The sequence below is a fragment of the Quercus suber genome, unplaced genomic scaffold (assembly GCF_002906115.3).
Source record: "Quercus suber isolate HL8 unplaced genomic scaffold, Cork oak 2.0 scaffold_280, whole genome shotgun sequence".
NCBI classification, from domain to species: Eukaryota; Viridiplantae; Streptophyta; class Magnoliopsida; order Fagales; family Fagaceae; genus Quercus; species Quercus suber.
The window spans coordinates 273242-290112 of NW_027069736.1; the positions used below are offsets into that span (position 1 = coordinate 273242).

At 34.5% G+C, this 16871-nt stretch overlaps 1 protein-coding gene and 1 long non-coding RNA gene across 2 annotated transcripts in view; one reads left to right on the forward strand and one right to left on the reverse strand.

Annotated features, from left to right (window-relative positions):
* The window catches only part of LOC112035650 (protein ENHANCED DISEASE RESISTANCE 2), a 28947-nt gene extending 12115 nt beyond the window's left edge, over positions 1-16832 (forward strand). The window contains 12 exon segments of the mRNA XM_065781850.1: positions 4975-5093; positions 5617-5688; positions 7500-7670; positions 9488-9693; positions 9823-9889; positions 10588-10763; positions 11634-11735; positions 13553-13600; positions 14412-14555; positions 14657-14752; positions 15559-15660; positions 16560-16832. Of these exon segments, the coding sequence (XP_065637922.1) occupies positions 4975-5093; positions 5617-5688; positions 7500-7670; positions 9488-9693; positions 9823-9889; positions 10588-10763; positions 11634-11735; positions 13553-13600; positions 14412-14555; positions 14657-14752; positions 15559-15660; positions 16560-16652 (1396 nt within the window). The 3' untranslated portion in view covers positions 16653-16832.
* LOC136071027 (uncharacterized) lies at positions 2227-3286 on the reverse strand. Its single transcript, XR_010632345.1, has 2 exons — positions 2385-3286; positions 2227-2311 (listed from the first exon to the last, which is right to left on the reverse strand). It is a non-coding gene; the product is annotated as an uncharacterized LOC136071027 (long non-coding RNA).
* Positions 16833-16871: the final 39 nt, after the last annotated feature.

Below are 16871 nucleotides of genomic sequence, written 5' to 3' on the forward strand. Positions count from 1 at the left end.
GTGGTGGATGGAGTTGGAATCCTCACTTTTCTTGACCTTTCCAAGATTGGGAGCTAGAAGCTGTGGATAGTTTCTCCGATTTCTAATACCCTTGTTTTCCACAAGGGCAAGCTGATTACCAGACTTTGTGGACATTAACCAAGAGCAGAAAGCTTGAAGTCTATTCCTACTATAATATTCTCAAAGGATCAGAAGTTTACATCCCATGGTGTACATGAGCGCTAAGGAACCTTGCAAGATCACTTTTTTCCTGCTTGGACAGCAGAGTTAGGTAAACTACTAACAATGGATATTCTTCAGAAATGTCACATTATAATTATTTTTTGATAGGTAAAGCAGAAAGAATTTAATTACTCTAATGTCACATTATTTCAAATGATATAGTTTTAGTTGATGAAACCAGAAGTGGAGTTAATGAAAAGTTAAAATTTGGTGAGATGCTATAGAATCTAAAGGCATCGATTAAGAGAATGTAAGTTTAGTAAAAGTAGAAACATAGATGAAGGGGCAGTAAGNTTTTTATAAAGAGTATTTTATCTTCTGTTTCTATGCAATTTATGTCACTCTGTACTATGCCCATTCATGTTGTCAATAGGTTAGAAAAGACACAAAGAGATTTCTCTGAGGGGGAATGGGGATGCAAAATGTTTTATCTAAATCAGAGTAGAGAAAAGTTTGCTCACTACTCAAGGAAGGTGATTGGGGATTGGAAGCTGGGTACATTTAATCAAGATTTACTAGGGAAGTCACTATAGAGATTTGCCACTGAAAGGGAACAACTATGGAGATACATTATCTGAATGATACGAGGAGAATCATGGGGTGTTGGACAACAGAGGTGGTTAGGAGCTTGTATGAGGTAAGTTTATGGACAGTCATCAGAAGAGGGTGGGATGTTCTTTGAAGAATCTTAAATGTACATAGGGGATGGCACATGGATCAGGTGGTTTTTTTGTCTTAATGATATGTTCCCTGATTTGTTTAGATTGGCAGTAGATAAGGGTACTCTGTTTGCTCTTATTTTAGTGGTGGATGGAGTTGGAATCCTCACTTTTCTTGACCTTTCCAAGATTGGGAGCTAGAAGCTGTGGATAGTTTCTCCGATTTCTAATACCCTTGTTTTCCACAAGGGCAAGCTGATTACCAGACTTTGTGGACATTAACCAAGAGCAGAAAGCTTGAAGTCTATTCCTACTATAATATTCTCAAAGGATCAGAAGTTTACATCCCATGGTGTACATGAAGCGCTAAGGAACCTTGCAAGATCACTTTTTTCCTGCTTGGACAGCAGAGTTAGGTAAACTACTAACAATGGATATTCTTCAGAAATGTCACATTATAATTATTTTTTGATAGGTAAAGCAGAAAGAATTTAATTACTCTAATGTCACATTATTTCAAATGATATAGTTTTAGTTGATGAAACCAGAAGTGGAGTTAATGAAAAGTTATAAATTTGGTGAGATGCTATAGAATCTAAAGGCATCGATTAAGAGAATGTAAGTTTAGTAAAAGTAGAAACATAGATGAAGGGGCAGTAAGATTACGGTCAAGAGATACTAAAGAGTGAGAACTTTTGATATCTTGGATTAGTAATTCATAAAGATTGAGAGATTGAAGAGGACGTGAATCATAGGATAAGAGCAAGGTGGATGAAGCAAAGAAGAACATTAGGAATATTGTGTGATCGTAGAATACCTATTAAGTTAAAGGAAAATTTTATAAGACCTGTTATGCTCTATGGTACTGAATATTGAGTTGTTAAGAAGCAAAATATTCATAAAATGAATGTAGTTTAAATGAGAAGATGAATAAGTGGAAATACACTTAAAGATAGGGGTGACCACTATTGAGGAAAAGACAGGAAGAGTTGTTTGAGATTGTCTGATCATGTTCAGAGGAGAGCGATTAATGCATTGACAAAAAATAGTGAGTTTATTCAAGTTGAAGTGACGAACAAAGGTAGAGAAAGACCAAAAATAACATTAGTAGAAGTGGTAAAAGATGACATATCAATTAAGGAAGTAACATAGTGTATGACTTCAAATAAAATAGAAAGGAGGAAAAGAATACATGTGACTAACTCGGACTAATCTATTATGAATCCATGGTTGATCCCAAAAAATTTGGCACTATGTCATTGTTGTTGATGTGGTTATTTTACTTAGTAAAAAAATTTTAAAAATAAAACATAATAGCCATCTTACAACAATACCGAGTAAGAAATTTTGGATCATATATCCCATAGACAACATCATAGTGCCCATCAATAGAATCTATCAACTCCAAGTCACCTGTCAACATATCCCACCTGCGAAGAAAATTATTTGAGTTATTGAAGTTATATGTAACCATCACTCTTGAAAACAATACAAGCAACTTACTCGTATCTCTGGTGTCGCTCAATGTTTAAGATTGCTTCAAAAACAGTATCTGCAGTTGCATCAACAACACCAACTGACTTCACAAGAACACCTTTACCGCTCTACGTGGAGCAAAAATAATTAATGCACTACTTGAGGCAATACATTGATAAAACTTGTATTACTTACTTTGGTTCCAAAGAAAGAAATATTATCAAGTTTCAATCATAATCATAACATAAATATGGAGAATATTATGCACAAAAAATCCGTGGTACATGTTAAACATGCAGACTGAAGATTAGATTGGGAAATTAAAAACAATGATGTACTTGTTGGTAGTTCACAAATCCAGGAAAAATTTTACATAAACAGAAAGCTAAGGATATGCAATTCGTATATTATTAATTCTTTCAAAAACATAAAGAAGTTACAAATTGTTAAATTTTAAATAATTCAAAAAATATGAAAGAGGAGAAGAGGTTGGGATGATTCAAGACACAATTTTCCAGGGTAAGTAGTCAATAGACGGCAATAATTTTTATTTTAAGCAAAAGTTTATGAAAGATAAGGGTTACAACTCAATACACATCAAATAAAACAAAATCTTCATTAAAAACTAATTCATTGAAATTTTTTTATCTATACATCAATATATAAATTTGAAATAATGTAAAAAGCCACCATGTTGTCTTATATATGAGACAATAAATGAGAGGCATCAGTATGTCAAAGAATAACTTTCATTTAGGCTTTCACAAGAAAGGGGGTCTTTAAGGAGAACAAGACTTTTGAGGTTTAAAGACAATTAAGTAGCCCTTATGTACTATACATTTTCTTCAACTTATCATCTTCTAGGTTTCACTTTCAATATAAAAGAGGAATTACAGTGTATTCCAACAGTCACTGCAGTTAAAAATTATAAGTATCCCCCCCCCCTTTTCTTTTAGAAATATAAAGTTTCTTCCATCCTGCATGCCTCCTCTTCATTGTCTAAATTATTTGTGTTCTATATTGCTCAAGCCTTAAAAGTAGATCCCAATGGTGTCATACGCACTCCCTATTAGGCTGACAGGGCTAGCACTAACTGACTCTTATCAAGAGCATGTTATCTTCTCAATATTGCACTTAGATCCATAGGTCTGCTTACATCAGTATTCAATGATTTTTCAAAATGGTTGCGTATTTCCTGAAAATCCAGCAAGTTATCAGCTTCCTGAATTCCATAACATTATTTGAAAAATGCCATTGGTGAACTTGTCTGAACCAGTACCTTGTCACCATCCTAATGGTGTCATACACACTCCCTATTAGGCTGACAGGGCTAGCACTAACTGACTCTTTCAAGAGCATGTTATCTTCTAAATATTGCACTTAGATCCATAGGTCTGTTTACATCAATATTCAATGATTTTTCAAAATGGTTGCAAATTTCCTGAAAATCCAGCAAGTTATCAGTTTCCTGAATTCCGTAACATTATTTGAAAAATGCCATTGGTGAACTCGTCTAAACTAGTACTTTGTTACCATCCTTGTCTTGCTTTGATAATTTCTTCTCTTTCCAACAGACTTTCCATATTCCTCTAGTCTCTTTGTCAATGGATGGCATTTGCAATCTTGCCACTTGAGGTCTCTAATTGGCTTGTTAAGCGTAAAGCCCTTTATAAAACCCACCATTGCCTCCTTTGCTTGTTTTCCTTTGAGTGAATGACTCCTTCAACCTCTATATTATTGATGAGAGCCAAGAGCCTTGTAGCTTAACTGGTTGGCATTTTCTGGTATGTCTAACAAAAGCATCCAGGGTTCAAATCCCTTTACCCCCCAACTATCGAATTATCAAAAAATATTATTGATTAAGTTGGCATTTTTTTTGTCAGTTAGCCAAAAGATAAAAGAACCGCCTATTATAATCCCCTTCCACAAACCATAAATTTCTCAACTTCTATTGCAATTTATTTCCTCCGATTGTGCTAATCTCTCTATCTCAGTTTTTAATTCCTCCCTCTTCATTCGATCATCCATGGATAGCACCCCACCCTTCTCCTTTCCATACAGAACCTATAACTCCACCATTTTCTTCTTTTTATATACCATGAAGGTCTTCCAACTTCGTTCAATCAGTCTTTCCTTTTTTTTATGATAAGTAAGAAGAGAATATTATTAATAAAAGAATAGCAAGAAAAGCACACAAAGTTCACGGTAGTGAACAAAAGAAAAAAGAAACAAAAAGACATAAGCAGCCCCTAATCTATACTAATAGAAGAAAGAAAATCCAACAGGGTAGAATAATCCGAATAGCCCCAACAACGAGACCAATTGAAGAGGGTCCGCTGGCAATACTCTAATAACTGAACCACAGTTTAAATCAATCTTTCCACCGTTAAAGGTCCTATGTTCTATCTTTAATGCCTATCCCAATACCATTGATGCACCGCATGCCATTGTTTCCTTATATGCAGTTCTTAGTCGTCGGCATTCAAAGCATACCACTCTTGTAGTGGATTCATGTTTTTCTATTTTTTTCCCCCCAGTTTGATGCTTGATGTTAATTGAGACCATAATGGATTTTTTTGATAAATATCACTTGCTTCACTTAATTTCTTTACTTTATTTTGTTTCTCTATCATTATGTGACATTTACTTGTTACGTGATATTGAATGGTAGGTGGCATTCTAAGAGAGATTTTGTCTTCTCTAGGCAATGGTTTCGTGGACAAGATGGAACATATAGTAAGTAAATAAGAATCCATATATGCAATAGGATGATTCCAAAAATATTGTGGGTATGGTCTGCATAGCTCATATTATCGGAAACATCTCTAATGCTTACTTTAAAAATCCTGTTGGCCTTGATACTGGACTGCTTCACTCAGAGATTGCTTTACGATAACATGCTATTTTTTAATGCATGGAAATGAAGAAAAAAGGAAGAATGGATGGTAACTAATCATCTTTAGGATTAATTTATGTTTTAAATTTTTATTTATTTTTTTTATTTTTAAGAGATGCTTTGGCTCTCTAAATGGAAATGCTTCAGAATTTAAAATTTCTCCTTGCTATGGCAACTAGTTGCCACAAGCCAATGGGCTCTACTGTTAAATGATTTACATGAAGCATTCAACTGAGAGCAAGTGAAATTTCTTAACTTGAATTGCCTGAGGTGACATGACTTTTTTTGCTGTATTCTAATATGAGAAATCATGCTGTTTGCCTTTGTATTTGGCTGACATATGAAATGCATATTTTCATGCAGCAATCTTGCAACGTCCAGCTGTACATAAAAAGAAGCCTCCAAGATCTGGTTATCGACGTACAAAAATCAACCGTAAGAGATTTTGTTGAATTATTGAAAATCATATATAATGTCTACATTACTTTAAATTGCAATATTGACTTGTCTGTTTCTTTTCCCAGACTCAATATGAACTGCCACTTAATTTTAATTTCTATTTTTTAACAAATTAGTCAGTTACAGGGATACATTATTTATTTGATGTAAAGATGACATTCTGAAAATTTTCACCTACTTTTGCTTCCAGCTAATAGAAGGATTCAATTAGGTTGTTGCTTTTATAATCAGTCCTATGATATAACTGTGTGGTAGATAATTCTGCTTTAGAGTTGGAAGTTGGATGCATGTTGTGAATGCATGAGGATCCATCTAGCACACCATGGACTGTTTTAAGGCTTCATGGGAAAAAAAGGAGCAGATGTTTGTTGTAATATTAAGAGTTTATCATTTGATGATCCAACCACCGAGTCTGCTCAGACTGATGTCATAGAAATATGAAATCAACTTTCTTTTTCTGTTTTTGTAGGCCTCTATGTTTCTGTTGTATCTCTCTCTCTCTCTCTCTCTCTTCTTCAAACCCAGACCAATGACCAGATGTAACTGAAACCTTTTTACTGTTATTTAATAATAACGATATATTTGTTCCCCCCTTTTTTATTGGTAAGTTATACACACACACAGTTGGTGGATCTTGAACCCAAACCTTACCTTCCACTCTACCCTTACAAGGAAGGGAAGTGGCATTTGAGCTAAAGCTCAATGACATTATATTCACTCTCCTCCGCATAAACTTTAGAGTCAAAATTTGTCGTTGGTATTTAAAAATAATAAAAAAAGAGGTAGGATTAGTGGTGGAATCTGTTTTCTCTAACTAGCTCATTTCTGTATTCAGAATGATTTCTACTGTGCTTGAATGAGCTTATTTTTCATTTGCTTATTTTTTTTTTTTTTTTGCATCAAAGTACAGTTGTACTTGGAAAAAGTGAAGCTTAAAAAAGCTGTATATAAGTTAACGGTGAAAATAAGTTAGCATTTTAAGCTAAAAAAATAAACCCTTAATAGTCTCTCAGTAAATTTTATTTGTTCATATAGAAGATGAAATCTTGAAAATTTTCCAGAAAAAAAAAATTTCTTATATGTTAACATCTTTGTATAGTAAAAAAATATACTTGCATCTGTGGTACGTGGTCATTTGTTAAATGTTTGAAAGCAAACCCATGGATCTTATCATGTTTTATAGGTTCTCATATTTCAATTTCATGCTTTCATAATTTTTCAAAAAACTCCAATGGTCCTGTTTTAATTTTCTAGTTTTTTAATTTTCTACACTAGTTGAAGATGAGTTTCTGAGATTTCTGTTCAATTAAATTTATCAAATTTTTTTTTTTATTTTTTTTATTGCCTCGCTTTTTTTTTTTTTTTTTTTTTTTTTTTTTTTTTTTTTTTATTGGGTCTTTCTTGTATAATACCCTGTACCTGGGTTATGCCCCTTTTGTGTTTTTTCATGGATTTCTCAAAGAATTTATATGCATACTATTTGTCTTTCAACTCTAGCAAGCTTGTTTTATGAATTTTGATTGTAACTGTTCATGTCCAATTGTGAACTCTTTTATTATTTCATTTCTTGTTCATTAGTGGATATTGAGTATCAAGTCTAACAGACAAGTCAATGAGCTTTAGCTCAACTGGCACCTCCTCCCTTTATACTTTCTAGGGGGGGGGGGGGGTAAGTTCATGGGTTCAAGTCCCATTGGGTGCTTGTGTAATTTAGCAATCAAATATAGTCTCCTTTATTAACTTGTTTTCCCTTCTTTCTTTCTTATTTCCTTTGTTTTACACTGTAGCATCTACCTGGGAGATCAGAAGTTTAAACACACCCATTGCTTCAAATGCGCCAAAGTGTCTTGTGACTCAAATGTTCGAGATAGATTCTTCAGGCTGGAGTAGATGGACGAAAAGCCACTGCTCAAAGTTTGAAAAGAGTATTCCTTACGCGCTATTGTGCCAAGTGGCAGGTGTGATTATCTAATATTTCTTCTTATATCCAACTTACAATCCAAAGAGTAATGCTAGTGCCCCATAAAATGACACAACTTGTGCCACAACACACCCACGTGGTGAGTTGTGAGTGGAAGAGGTGTGACGGCGGGTCCATGTGGGGACACACCTCTACCACTCACAACTCGCCATGTGGGTGAGTTGTGGCACAAGTTGTGCGCCATTTTATGTGGCACCAACATTAATCCAATCTAAATGGTTTAGAATTTGGTTGACCTTGAAAAGATCATTGCCATGATCTCAAATAGTTTTAAATCACATTGGCAATACTTCCAACATGGGTTTACACAAATGCAGACTACTTTGTCTTTGACTAAGCTGGAAGACAAGATGCTGAAGAACTTTTTGCCACATTGGTAGAATGATTTGAGAACAGTTCAAATTGTCATGGGGAATAAATCCCATAACAAAGGAAGAGAAATGTGAATCACATATACTTTTGGGTTGCTAATCTAAGCATGGGTATCCATTGTGTTGATGTCAGTTATTTTTGGATTACTTATTTCAAGCAATGAAACTGAATCCATTTTTATACTTAAATAGTGTGGTTGAGTTTAATTCTACACTATGTATTACAATGTAGTAATGGACTTGGAAGGTATCAATAACAATTTTCCAGAATTAGGTGTAATGGGAATTGTATAAGGGGTTACAAGTTTCACTGCTATGGAATTGTACCGAACCTATATTTGGTTGGTACTGCCTTAGGTTATTGGATAACAGCTAGTATTGGCGGGCAACAGATGGCATTGGCCATTATGTCGCTGATATCAACTGTTATAGGTTTTATATTGGTATCACCCATCAATATGGGGTATTATTGGTATCAGCTATCCATAAACCCAATAAAATCATAACAGCCAATATTAAAATGTTTCCAGATGAAGAGGCTTTATTCAATTAGGATTTGTATTGGAGAGGCTGATAAAAAGTATGGAAGTTGAGTAGCAATTTTTTTTTTTGATAGGTGGAAGTTGAGTAGCAATTGTATTTTTATTGTTCATTTGTTCTATGAAGCCATGAGAGGGGTTTGTGTCAAATGTTCCCTTGGAAGGCAATTGTATATAATCTAATAAAGTGGAAAAGAATTATTGTGGATTTGTGTCGGATGTCTAAGAGAAATGACGAACCAGTCAATCATTTGTTGCTTCATTGCTCAGTTGCAAAGGAGTTGTTGGCCTTCATCTTTGTGGTATTTGGTGTCAGATGGATTATGCCTAAGTTAGTGTTTTCTTTGCTTCAATATGGGTGCAGGAAACCTGCTTTGTACAAAATGTTAAAAACAAAGTCTGGAATATGGTTCCAACATCTGTCACGTGGAAAATATGGCATTAAAGAGATGGATGGACATTTGAGTGGCAGGAGCTTTCTTTTGACAGAATTAAGTCCAGATTTGTCCAAATTAGATGGGAGTAGTATATTGAATATTCAGGATTTTTGGATTATTTACTGATTTTTTTTTTTTTTGTTTTTTGTTTTTGTTTTTTGTTTTTGTTTTTTTTGTTTTTTGTTTTAATCTTTCATATGCAACCTGTAGATCAAAGTCTCTCTCTTTGTTTATTTATTAATGAAATTTATTTATTTATATAAAATAATTAGAGGGTGTGATGAAGATATTAGTCTTATTATTAAGTCTATTTATTGTTAAGCAATACTGAGAACAACATAGCTCAACAATCATAATGAACCTATGAAGCTTTATTGCACAATTTGTCGATGAGATGTTTGTTGCAATGGTAGTTATTTTTTTATTTTTTTGCTAATGGATGGTCAGGTCTAAGAGAATATATTGGAGCAAATCCAGCTCTCAGTTTGGAATCTGCCACCACAGTTGTCCATTCAAAAATCTCTGATGTTTCTGTGTCCAGTGGTGAATATGAGGATGCAGAAGTGCAGGATGAGTTTTATGATGCCATTGCTGCTGACTCCTCATCATCCTCAGAAGATGAAGAAAGCGACAGTGATGAACATGACAATAAGGTTTTCCCTTTTCTGCCTCTTTTACATCAGAAATAGATTACATTTGGGATCTGATTGAATGTAACTGGTGCCTATAGAAGCTATCATTTTCAGATTCCAGAATGTAATATCTCCCTTGAAATTTGCCAGGGATCAAAAGTGAAGCTGAAGAATGTCTCATGGGCCATCACAGGCTTAGCTTTGAAGCGAACTTCAGGTCCACTTTACAAATAATTGTACCTGAAAAGGGGGCAACAACCAGTTATGCTACTCTGCATATTGTCATCAATAGTTGTATATAGAAAATATCTATACGTTTGTTTTTTATTGTTCTCACATTAAAGTCAATTACCAATTAGGTTTGTTTTGGAGAAAACATATGTATCGGGTTAGTTCACTTAACCCTAACATATACCATATTATTGATATATATAGGTATACAATGAGTTTAGTCTTTTGCCACTAGCTTTATACCCATAACAAGGTTCTTACCTCAAAATATGCTTATTACAGCAGAATGCTAAAGTCCAATATTCCCATGTATTCCTAGATGAGACTGACTAAGCAAAAGCATTGCTTATTTTTTCCATGTTACCTTTTTCATTTATAGCAGAGAAGATTGGTGTTCTAATTCATCTAAGGGATATTATGGTTAAATGCCATTGATTATTCTGATACGATGCTCCTTGTTTGTTGTCATATTTGTGAATTTCTACTCACATTGTGAACTATTTTCTATCCTTTGAGGACAAATGCCTTAGGAAATGAAGTTAGTAATGAAGAAAATCTTGTGTATTAATATTGTTTGTGTTAGTAGCAAATAGCTTAAAAACCAAAAGCAGTTAATTTCTCATTTCTGTTTCCCCTTCCATTGCAAAGAATTCAAGACTAAAGTACTTATTATTCTCAATGCAGCTCCAGATGCAAATAAGGAACTAGACCCTACTGTAACTCCTATCAGCATTGATCCAACTCAGTGTCATGGTTCCTTGCACAAAGCAAAGGATGGCGCAGACACAAACTGTTGGGCTTCTCCAAGTGGTACGGGATTTATGATCAGAGGAAAAACTTACCTAAAAGATAATTCTAAGGTGGGTTTTGCTCTTCTTTTGAGTTATTTGTTCATGTTTCAGCAACCGTGTTTTAGTCCATTTGTCTAACTGTGTTCTGTAGTTTGTTATGGCACATTAAGATATAGACAGAAGATGCTCTGCTCTCCATATAAAGCTGCTCGCCTAACCCTTGCCCATTTGGAGTTGTTCTTTCTCTGTACCAGAGCATTAGGTTTAGTTCTTTCAAAAATACAACTTCATGAATAATTTATCTATGAATGAAGACCACTTTCTGAATCACAGACTGATTTGCAACGACCATTCCCTTGGACAGCCTTTGTACTTAATAGTATCAACTAAAGTTCACAGATTTTCTGTGCTGTGTGTTGAAATTCGATCTCAGCAGTCAAGCTCTTGACCTTATTAGCAATCATGTTTGACTTTAAGGGTCTATGTTAGTTTTTTTTTTTTTTTTTGATATGAAGGCATCTTCTGGAGGTGTTAAGAAAACAATGCATATGAAGCATGGATATCTATGAACAAAGCATATAAGCTAGTTGCCTGATTTTCCGGGAAGAGTGGAATATATTTATTCAGTTCAGGGATTGGATTATTTAGAGTGGAGTTGCATCCTTCTTCGAGAATTGAATGTGATTCCAATATTTTGAATCCTGTTTGATATCAGTAGTTTTATGTATTCTGTTGTACAATTTATTTATTGTTAGTTTTTTCTGGCTATATGTTTCTTTGTAAACTGTGATAAATATAGTGGTAAATAGTTAAATATGTTGCCACTTTGAAAGCTAAACAAGCATTTTACTTTTTATTTTGGCAAAAATGATGTCTGACCTGCTTCTGTAAGATATATACAGATCTGTCAATTTTTAGTTAATTGATAAACTCTTTCAGGTAATGGGAGGAGATCCCCTTCTCAAGCTCATTGCGGTTGATTGGTTCAAAGTGGACAAATCCATAGATAGGATTGCATTGCATCCCAGGTCTCTTGTTCAGGTAGAAATATGGTTATCATATCATTTGCTTTCCATATTATTATGATGGCTAACTCTGTGACACAAATGGCAAAACTTAAGCTTACTCTTTTTTTTTCCTTTAACCACCCATAACTATATGAAGCTAGATCCTTATATTTTAGGTAAACTAAAAATTCATTGCAGCATAATATACAAGATAGAGCAGCCATCTAACTTGAGGGCATCCAGAAAAGACTTAGAAATAGTGCAAGGCCCATTTGATTTACACATTTGCTGCTGCATTTGCTGCACTAGGAATCCACTTGAAAGAGCACCTATCAGAGCTGCTGGTCAATTACTTAATATCCTCTATTTAGGAGGCTATTTCCTAGCTTGGTCTTTTGTTTCTTTTTTTAGACAAGTACAGCTTGGTCATTGATTATAATTCAGTAGAAGGATCCATCAAAAGCTTAGTGTCACTTTCAATTTCAATCAACTGAATCCCTTATAGTTTGGCCTTGTGGGCAGCCCACCAAATTTCCATAGCTTCCAGCACCTCTTCATCATCCATTCAGTCCAGGCTCTACAATGCTTCTTGAAATTATGTGAAACTTTTGTTCCTAGTCTTCATGGTTTGTTTGTGGAGAGCAATCATTAATCCTCTTTTAGCCAGCCTGGTCTTTGGTTTCTTTTTTGAGCATAAATTGCTTAGCCCGTCAAGGGTGACTGCCCCTAGATTACCCAATGACTAGTTTTGGTCAGTGAGGTCAATTGCCTAAAGGTTTTACTAGCTATAGGCAAGTCTAAAGGGCTATGCTTTAGAAAGGTGCCCTACGTTATCTGGGAAAAAAAAGAAAAGAAAAAGAAGTTGTAAACGTTTCAGTGTTTCATGTTGTGCATAGTGCAAGCCAATGTGCTCTAGTTCAAATGGCACTTCCTCGTCTTGCAAGAGTAAGGTTGAGGGTGAGGTCATGACTCATGGGTTCAAAACCCACTTAGTGAGTGTGTAACTTACCAATAAATAAATGTTGTGGATAGTGCAACTAACACAAGTCACCCTTTTGCATTTATTTACATTGAAGGAGTATTTGTTTCCTAAATTATGGCCAGTTTCAAGAAAAGACATAGCTACATTAAATTTTAAGTTATTATTTGGTGTGATTGGCCAAAAATGTTTTCTTGCTTCCCAAAAGCTCTCGTGGGCCTTTATGTGTGGGTAGCATAGTTTAAATTCATGTCCTATTATTTTAATGTGCTTAGTATCTTTTAACAAATGAAGAGGCAGTACAAGCCCCCACTTGATTTAAGCCTGTATTATTCACTCTCCCTTAACTGGATATTACAAATAAATAATAAATAGTAGGCTAACAAAGGACACGACTTGGAAAGTTTCAATTGCTTCTTTTTACTTCCCCAGTTTTATTGTCTTCTTGCTTTTTTTTTTTTTTTGATAGGTAAGAAAAAGTTTACTAAAGACACTACAATATTCATGAAAAGCACAAAGTAGTCAAAAAGTTCAAAAACAGGAAAGAAAAAAAGACAGAAAACTATTGTCTTCTTGTTGAAACCTACATAATATCTTGATATGAAACCTACATACTTTTATATATGTTACAGTAGAATTGTTGGAATATTCTCATATTCGAAGTGTTTATTTTATTTTATTTTTTTTCCAAATTATATATAGCAATTATATCTTTTGTGTGGATCTAGCAAAACTCAAAATGATTGGAAAATTGGAGATAAAAGATGTTTCTTTTAGACTTCAGGACATATTTTGGAGTATTTGAGCTTGTTATTCTTGATTCTTAATCTGTTAAATCTTGTGTGTCTAACTTTTCCTTTTTTCAATTCTAGTCAGGAGTTGGGAAAAAGCTTCCATTCATCCTTGTCATTAACCTCCAGGTATGCGAATGAATGCCTTCAAGTCTCCTTTTTTCCTTTCACACATAATACCAATGCAATACTAAAAACTACATGAAGCAGTAAAGATTGATTGTAGTTTTTCTGTTATAATTTTCGCACCAGAGTACTTTTTCTACAAAATACAATCTGAGTTCTACAATGCATGGTGAATTTATTAGAAGAATTTCCTGAAATTGTTTTAGGTGGTGATGGGGAATAAATATGGGCCTGAATGTGGAATACAACAGAAGATTCAGTGGAACATTGAACTAATTTTTCAAAAGCAGAATGATTGATGTAAACATGTTAGTTGTTGATATTCGCACAATTAGGTTTAGAGAACAAAGAAGAGATAAATTTGAGATGGGCTTTCTCAGCTAGTCTTCCTCTCAATGCTTTTGCTTAGGAATGACATCTACCGTAACAACAATAAGAAAGCCTAACTGCCTAAGTCCCAAAATTTTGGGGTCAGCTATGGATCCTTAACAGAATAACTAGGGTTAGCCACATGTATTCTTTTCCTCCATTTTATTCTATCTGAAGTAATACTGTCCAATACTTCTTTAATTGACATGTCCTTTTTATTACTTAAACTAACGTTATTTTTGGTCTTCCCCTACCTTTTTTGGTTCCCTTAACTTGGATCAACTCACTCTTTCCTACCGGTGCATTAGTCTCTCTCCTCTGAACATGACCAAACCTCTGATATCTAGTGATATAAATCTTATTGTGGCACATGATCTTCTTTGGTGCTGTAAGTCCCAGTTCAATCTTTAAAGTAGGATAATGTATCTTGATTTCTCTGTTCCAGGTCCCTGCTAAACCAAACTACAGTTTGGTCCTTTACTATGCTGCAGACAGACCACTAAATAAAAGTTCTTTGCTGGCTAAGTTTGTGGATGGAAGTGACATGCTTCGGGATGCCAGATTTAAACTAATTCCTAGTATTGTTGAGGTACGGAATGCTAAGTATAAAGCTTCTATTGAATCTTAGTGGCTTATATCAGTTTTGCCTTTGATGTCATTGGGCAGCTAATGTTTTCTTGAGTAGTACAGGGGTATTGGATGGTCAAGCGTGCAGTCGGAACAAAAGCTTGCTTATTGGGGAAAGCTGTAACCTGCAAATACTTCAGACAAGACAACTTTTTGGAGGTAACACTACCCAAGTATTCTTATTTTATCTTGTCTTTGTGTTAGGCATGCTGATTATCGCTAATATATTTATACAGGGTGTATGTGTTACTGGGATGTCAAGTACTATGAAATGATTGAAACCAGTATACATTTTTATTTAGTATTGCCAAACTGTGTGAAAGAACAGGTTGAGTACGATCGTTTACATTTCAACATGGCCTGCCTTCTTTCTGGCCACAGGCACATTTACTCTCTCTCTCTCTCTCTCTCTCTCTCTCTCTCTCTCTCTCTCTCCGTGTTGTTGTTGTTGTTGTTGCTTGATGCTATCAGAAGTGCATATTCTCTATTCAATATAAGATCTAGAGTTTAAAACATGGTATTTTTCAAATTGATCTGAAAATTCAGGATATTGCAATATATCCAAATTGCAAGCTTTTTTTTTAAGATAGTTCTGTTTTGAGAATACTTGGACAATCAGGTTATGGTGATATCTGATGTCTTGCTCAATTTTGATGTTGGGTGTGAAACCCAAGATCTGGTGCGACTATCTCAAGATTATTCCACTTTGTCCCCTCTCTAGCAGTCTCTAACAAGTACTCTTTTAAATTTTATTTTATGAATAAATCGCCACACATTTGCAGACACCTTTTAATGATATTCTAATAACATCATATAAATTAGGCAAGCAATGTACATCAGGTTAAGTTTGACTCCAAATTTGAATATTGGTTGGAATGCAAGCTTTTACACACACTGTGCTTGTTCTGCTGGTTGCTGTTTATGCCTCTTAAATTTACAAATGACTATAAATTCCTATCATGCAGATTGATGTGGATATTGGATCATCCTCTGTAGCAAGGAGTGTCATCGGCCTTGTTCTTGGATATGTCACAAGCATAGTTGTCGACCTTGCCATTTTGATAGAGGTTTGTCAAAATTTGAAATTCTATGGAAAATAAAGAGAAACAAACAAAATTGAAGTATTGAACGGATTAAAATGGTTCAGTCACTAAGACCTACATCTACAACATCAAAAGCCAAATGGCTACATGTTTCAATTTCTTGATTGATAATACAGCACATTGGAACCTATATTTATATTGGGATTAACAAAATTTGAAAATAGGTCAACTATCAATTTAGTGCAAGCATATTTTGAATTTGAATTTCATATCAAGATAATTGATTGTGCCAATCCCGTGATTTACTCCAAGCAATCAATTCCTTGATTTCATCTTCAATATGTGGAAAGTGAGTCATACCTTCCAACAGCTTGTCCCTTTGTGCAGCTAATATTTGCAAAAAAAAATTGTATTCTCCCCTTTGTATAAACGTTTTCTCTTCTTGTGCTGTGTGTTTGAGATTGTGAATGGGTTTTAAACATTTAATAGATTTCATCTTGTAATTTCAATAGAGGTCTGCATTTTGTGATTTCAATATATCATGAATGTTCTTGTGCCGTTAAGATATGTACTGCGTACATAATTTAGGTGTCTGATTGAAACAAAGGTTAGTTAATCATTCTTTGGTCTTACTTTGTCATAAATACATTTTGTGTCTATTGCTGCATCACATTATAATGTTGGCAATAGCAACTAGGTGCATAATTTCCAAAATCCTCCATGTTTAAGCATGGGGTGAAGGTTGAAGTTGTGAGTTCAGAAACCATAAGATGTGAGTGGAAATTACCAATTACAAAAAATAGTATGGAGCTCTTTATCAGTTGACGTAATGTAGTGATGCACCAAAGCTAGATTTCTTCATAATTAACTAAGCATACATGCATGTCATACACAACTAGATATTGACAGCTCTTTGTTTGCAGGCAAAAGAAGAGGCAGAGTTGCCTGAGTACATTCTTGGTACCGTTCGGCTAAATCGTTTGAGGCCAGACTCTGCTGTAAATTTGGAGGTTTGAGGTTTTCATATGTCGAAATTCTTTAGTCATCTCACTCTTCATGGTTAATGCCATTACTATTATTGGTGTACATTTTCCAATGTTTTCCAGTTTAGTGTAGAATCTTCCTTCACATAAGTGATTTGACATTTAATATTTAATAATTTATAAACAGAAACCTTTCATAGGTCCATTTTTTCAGCTTTCATCTTCTTCTTCTTTTTTGTTTCCTTTTTATTC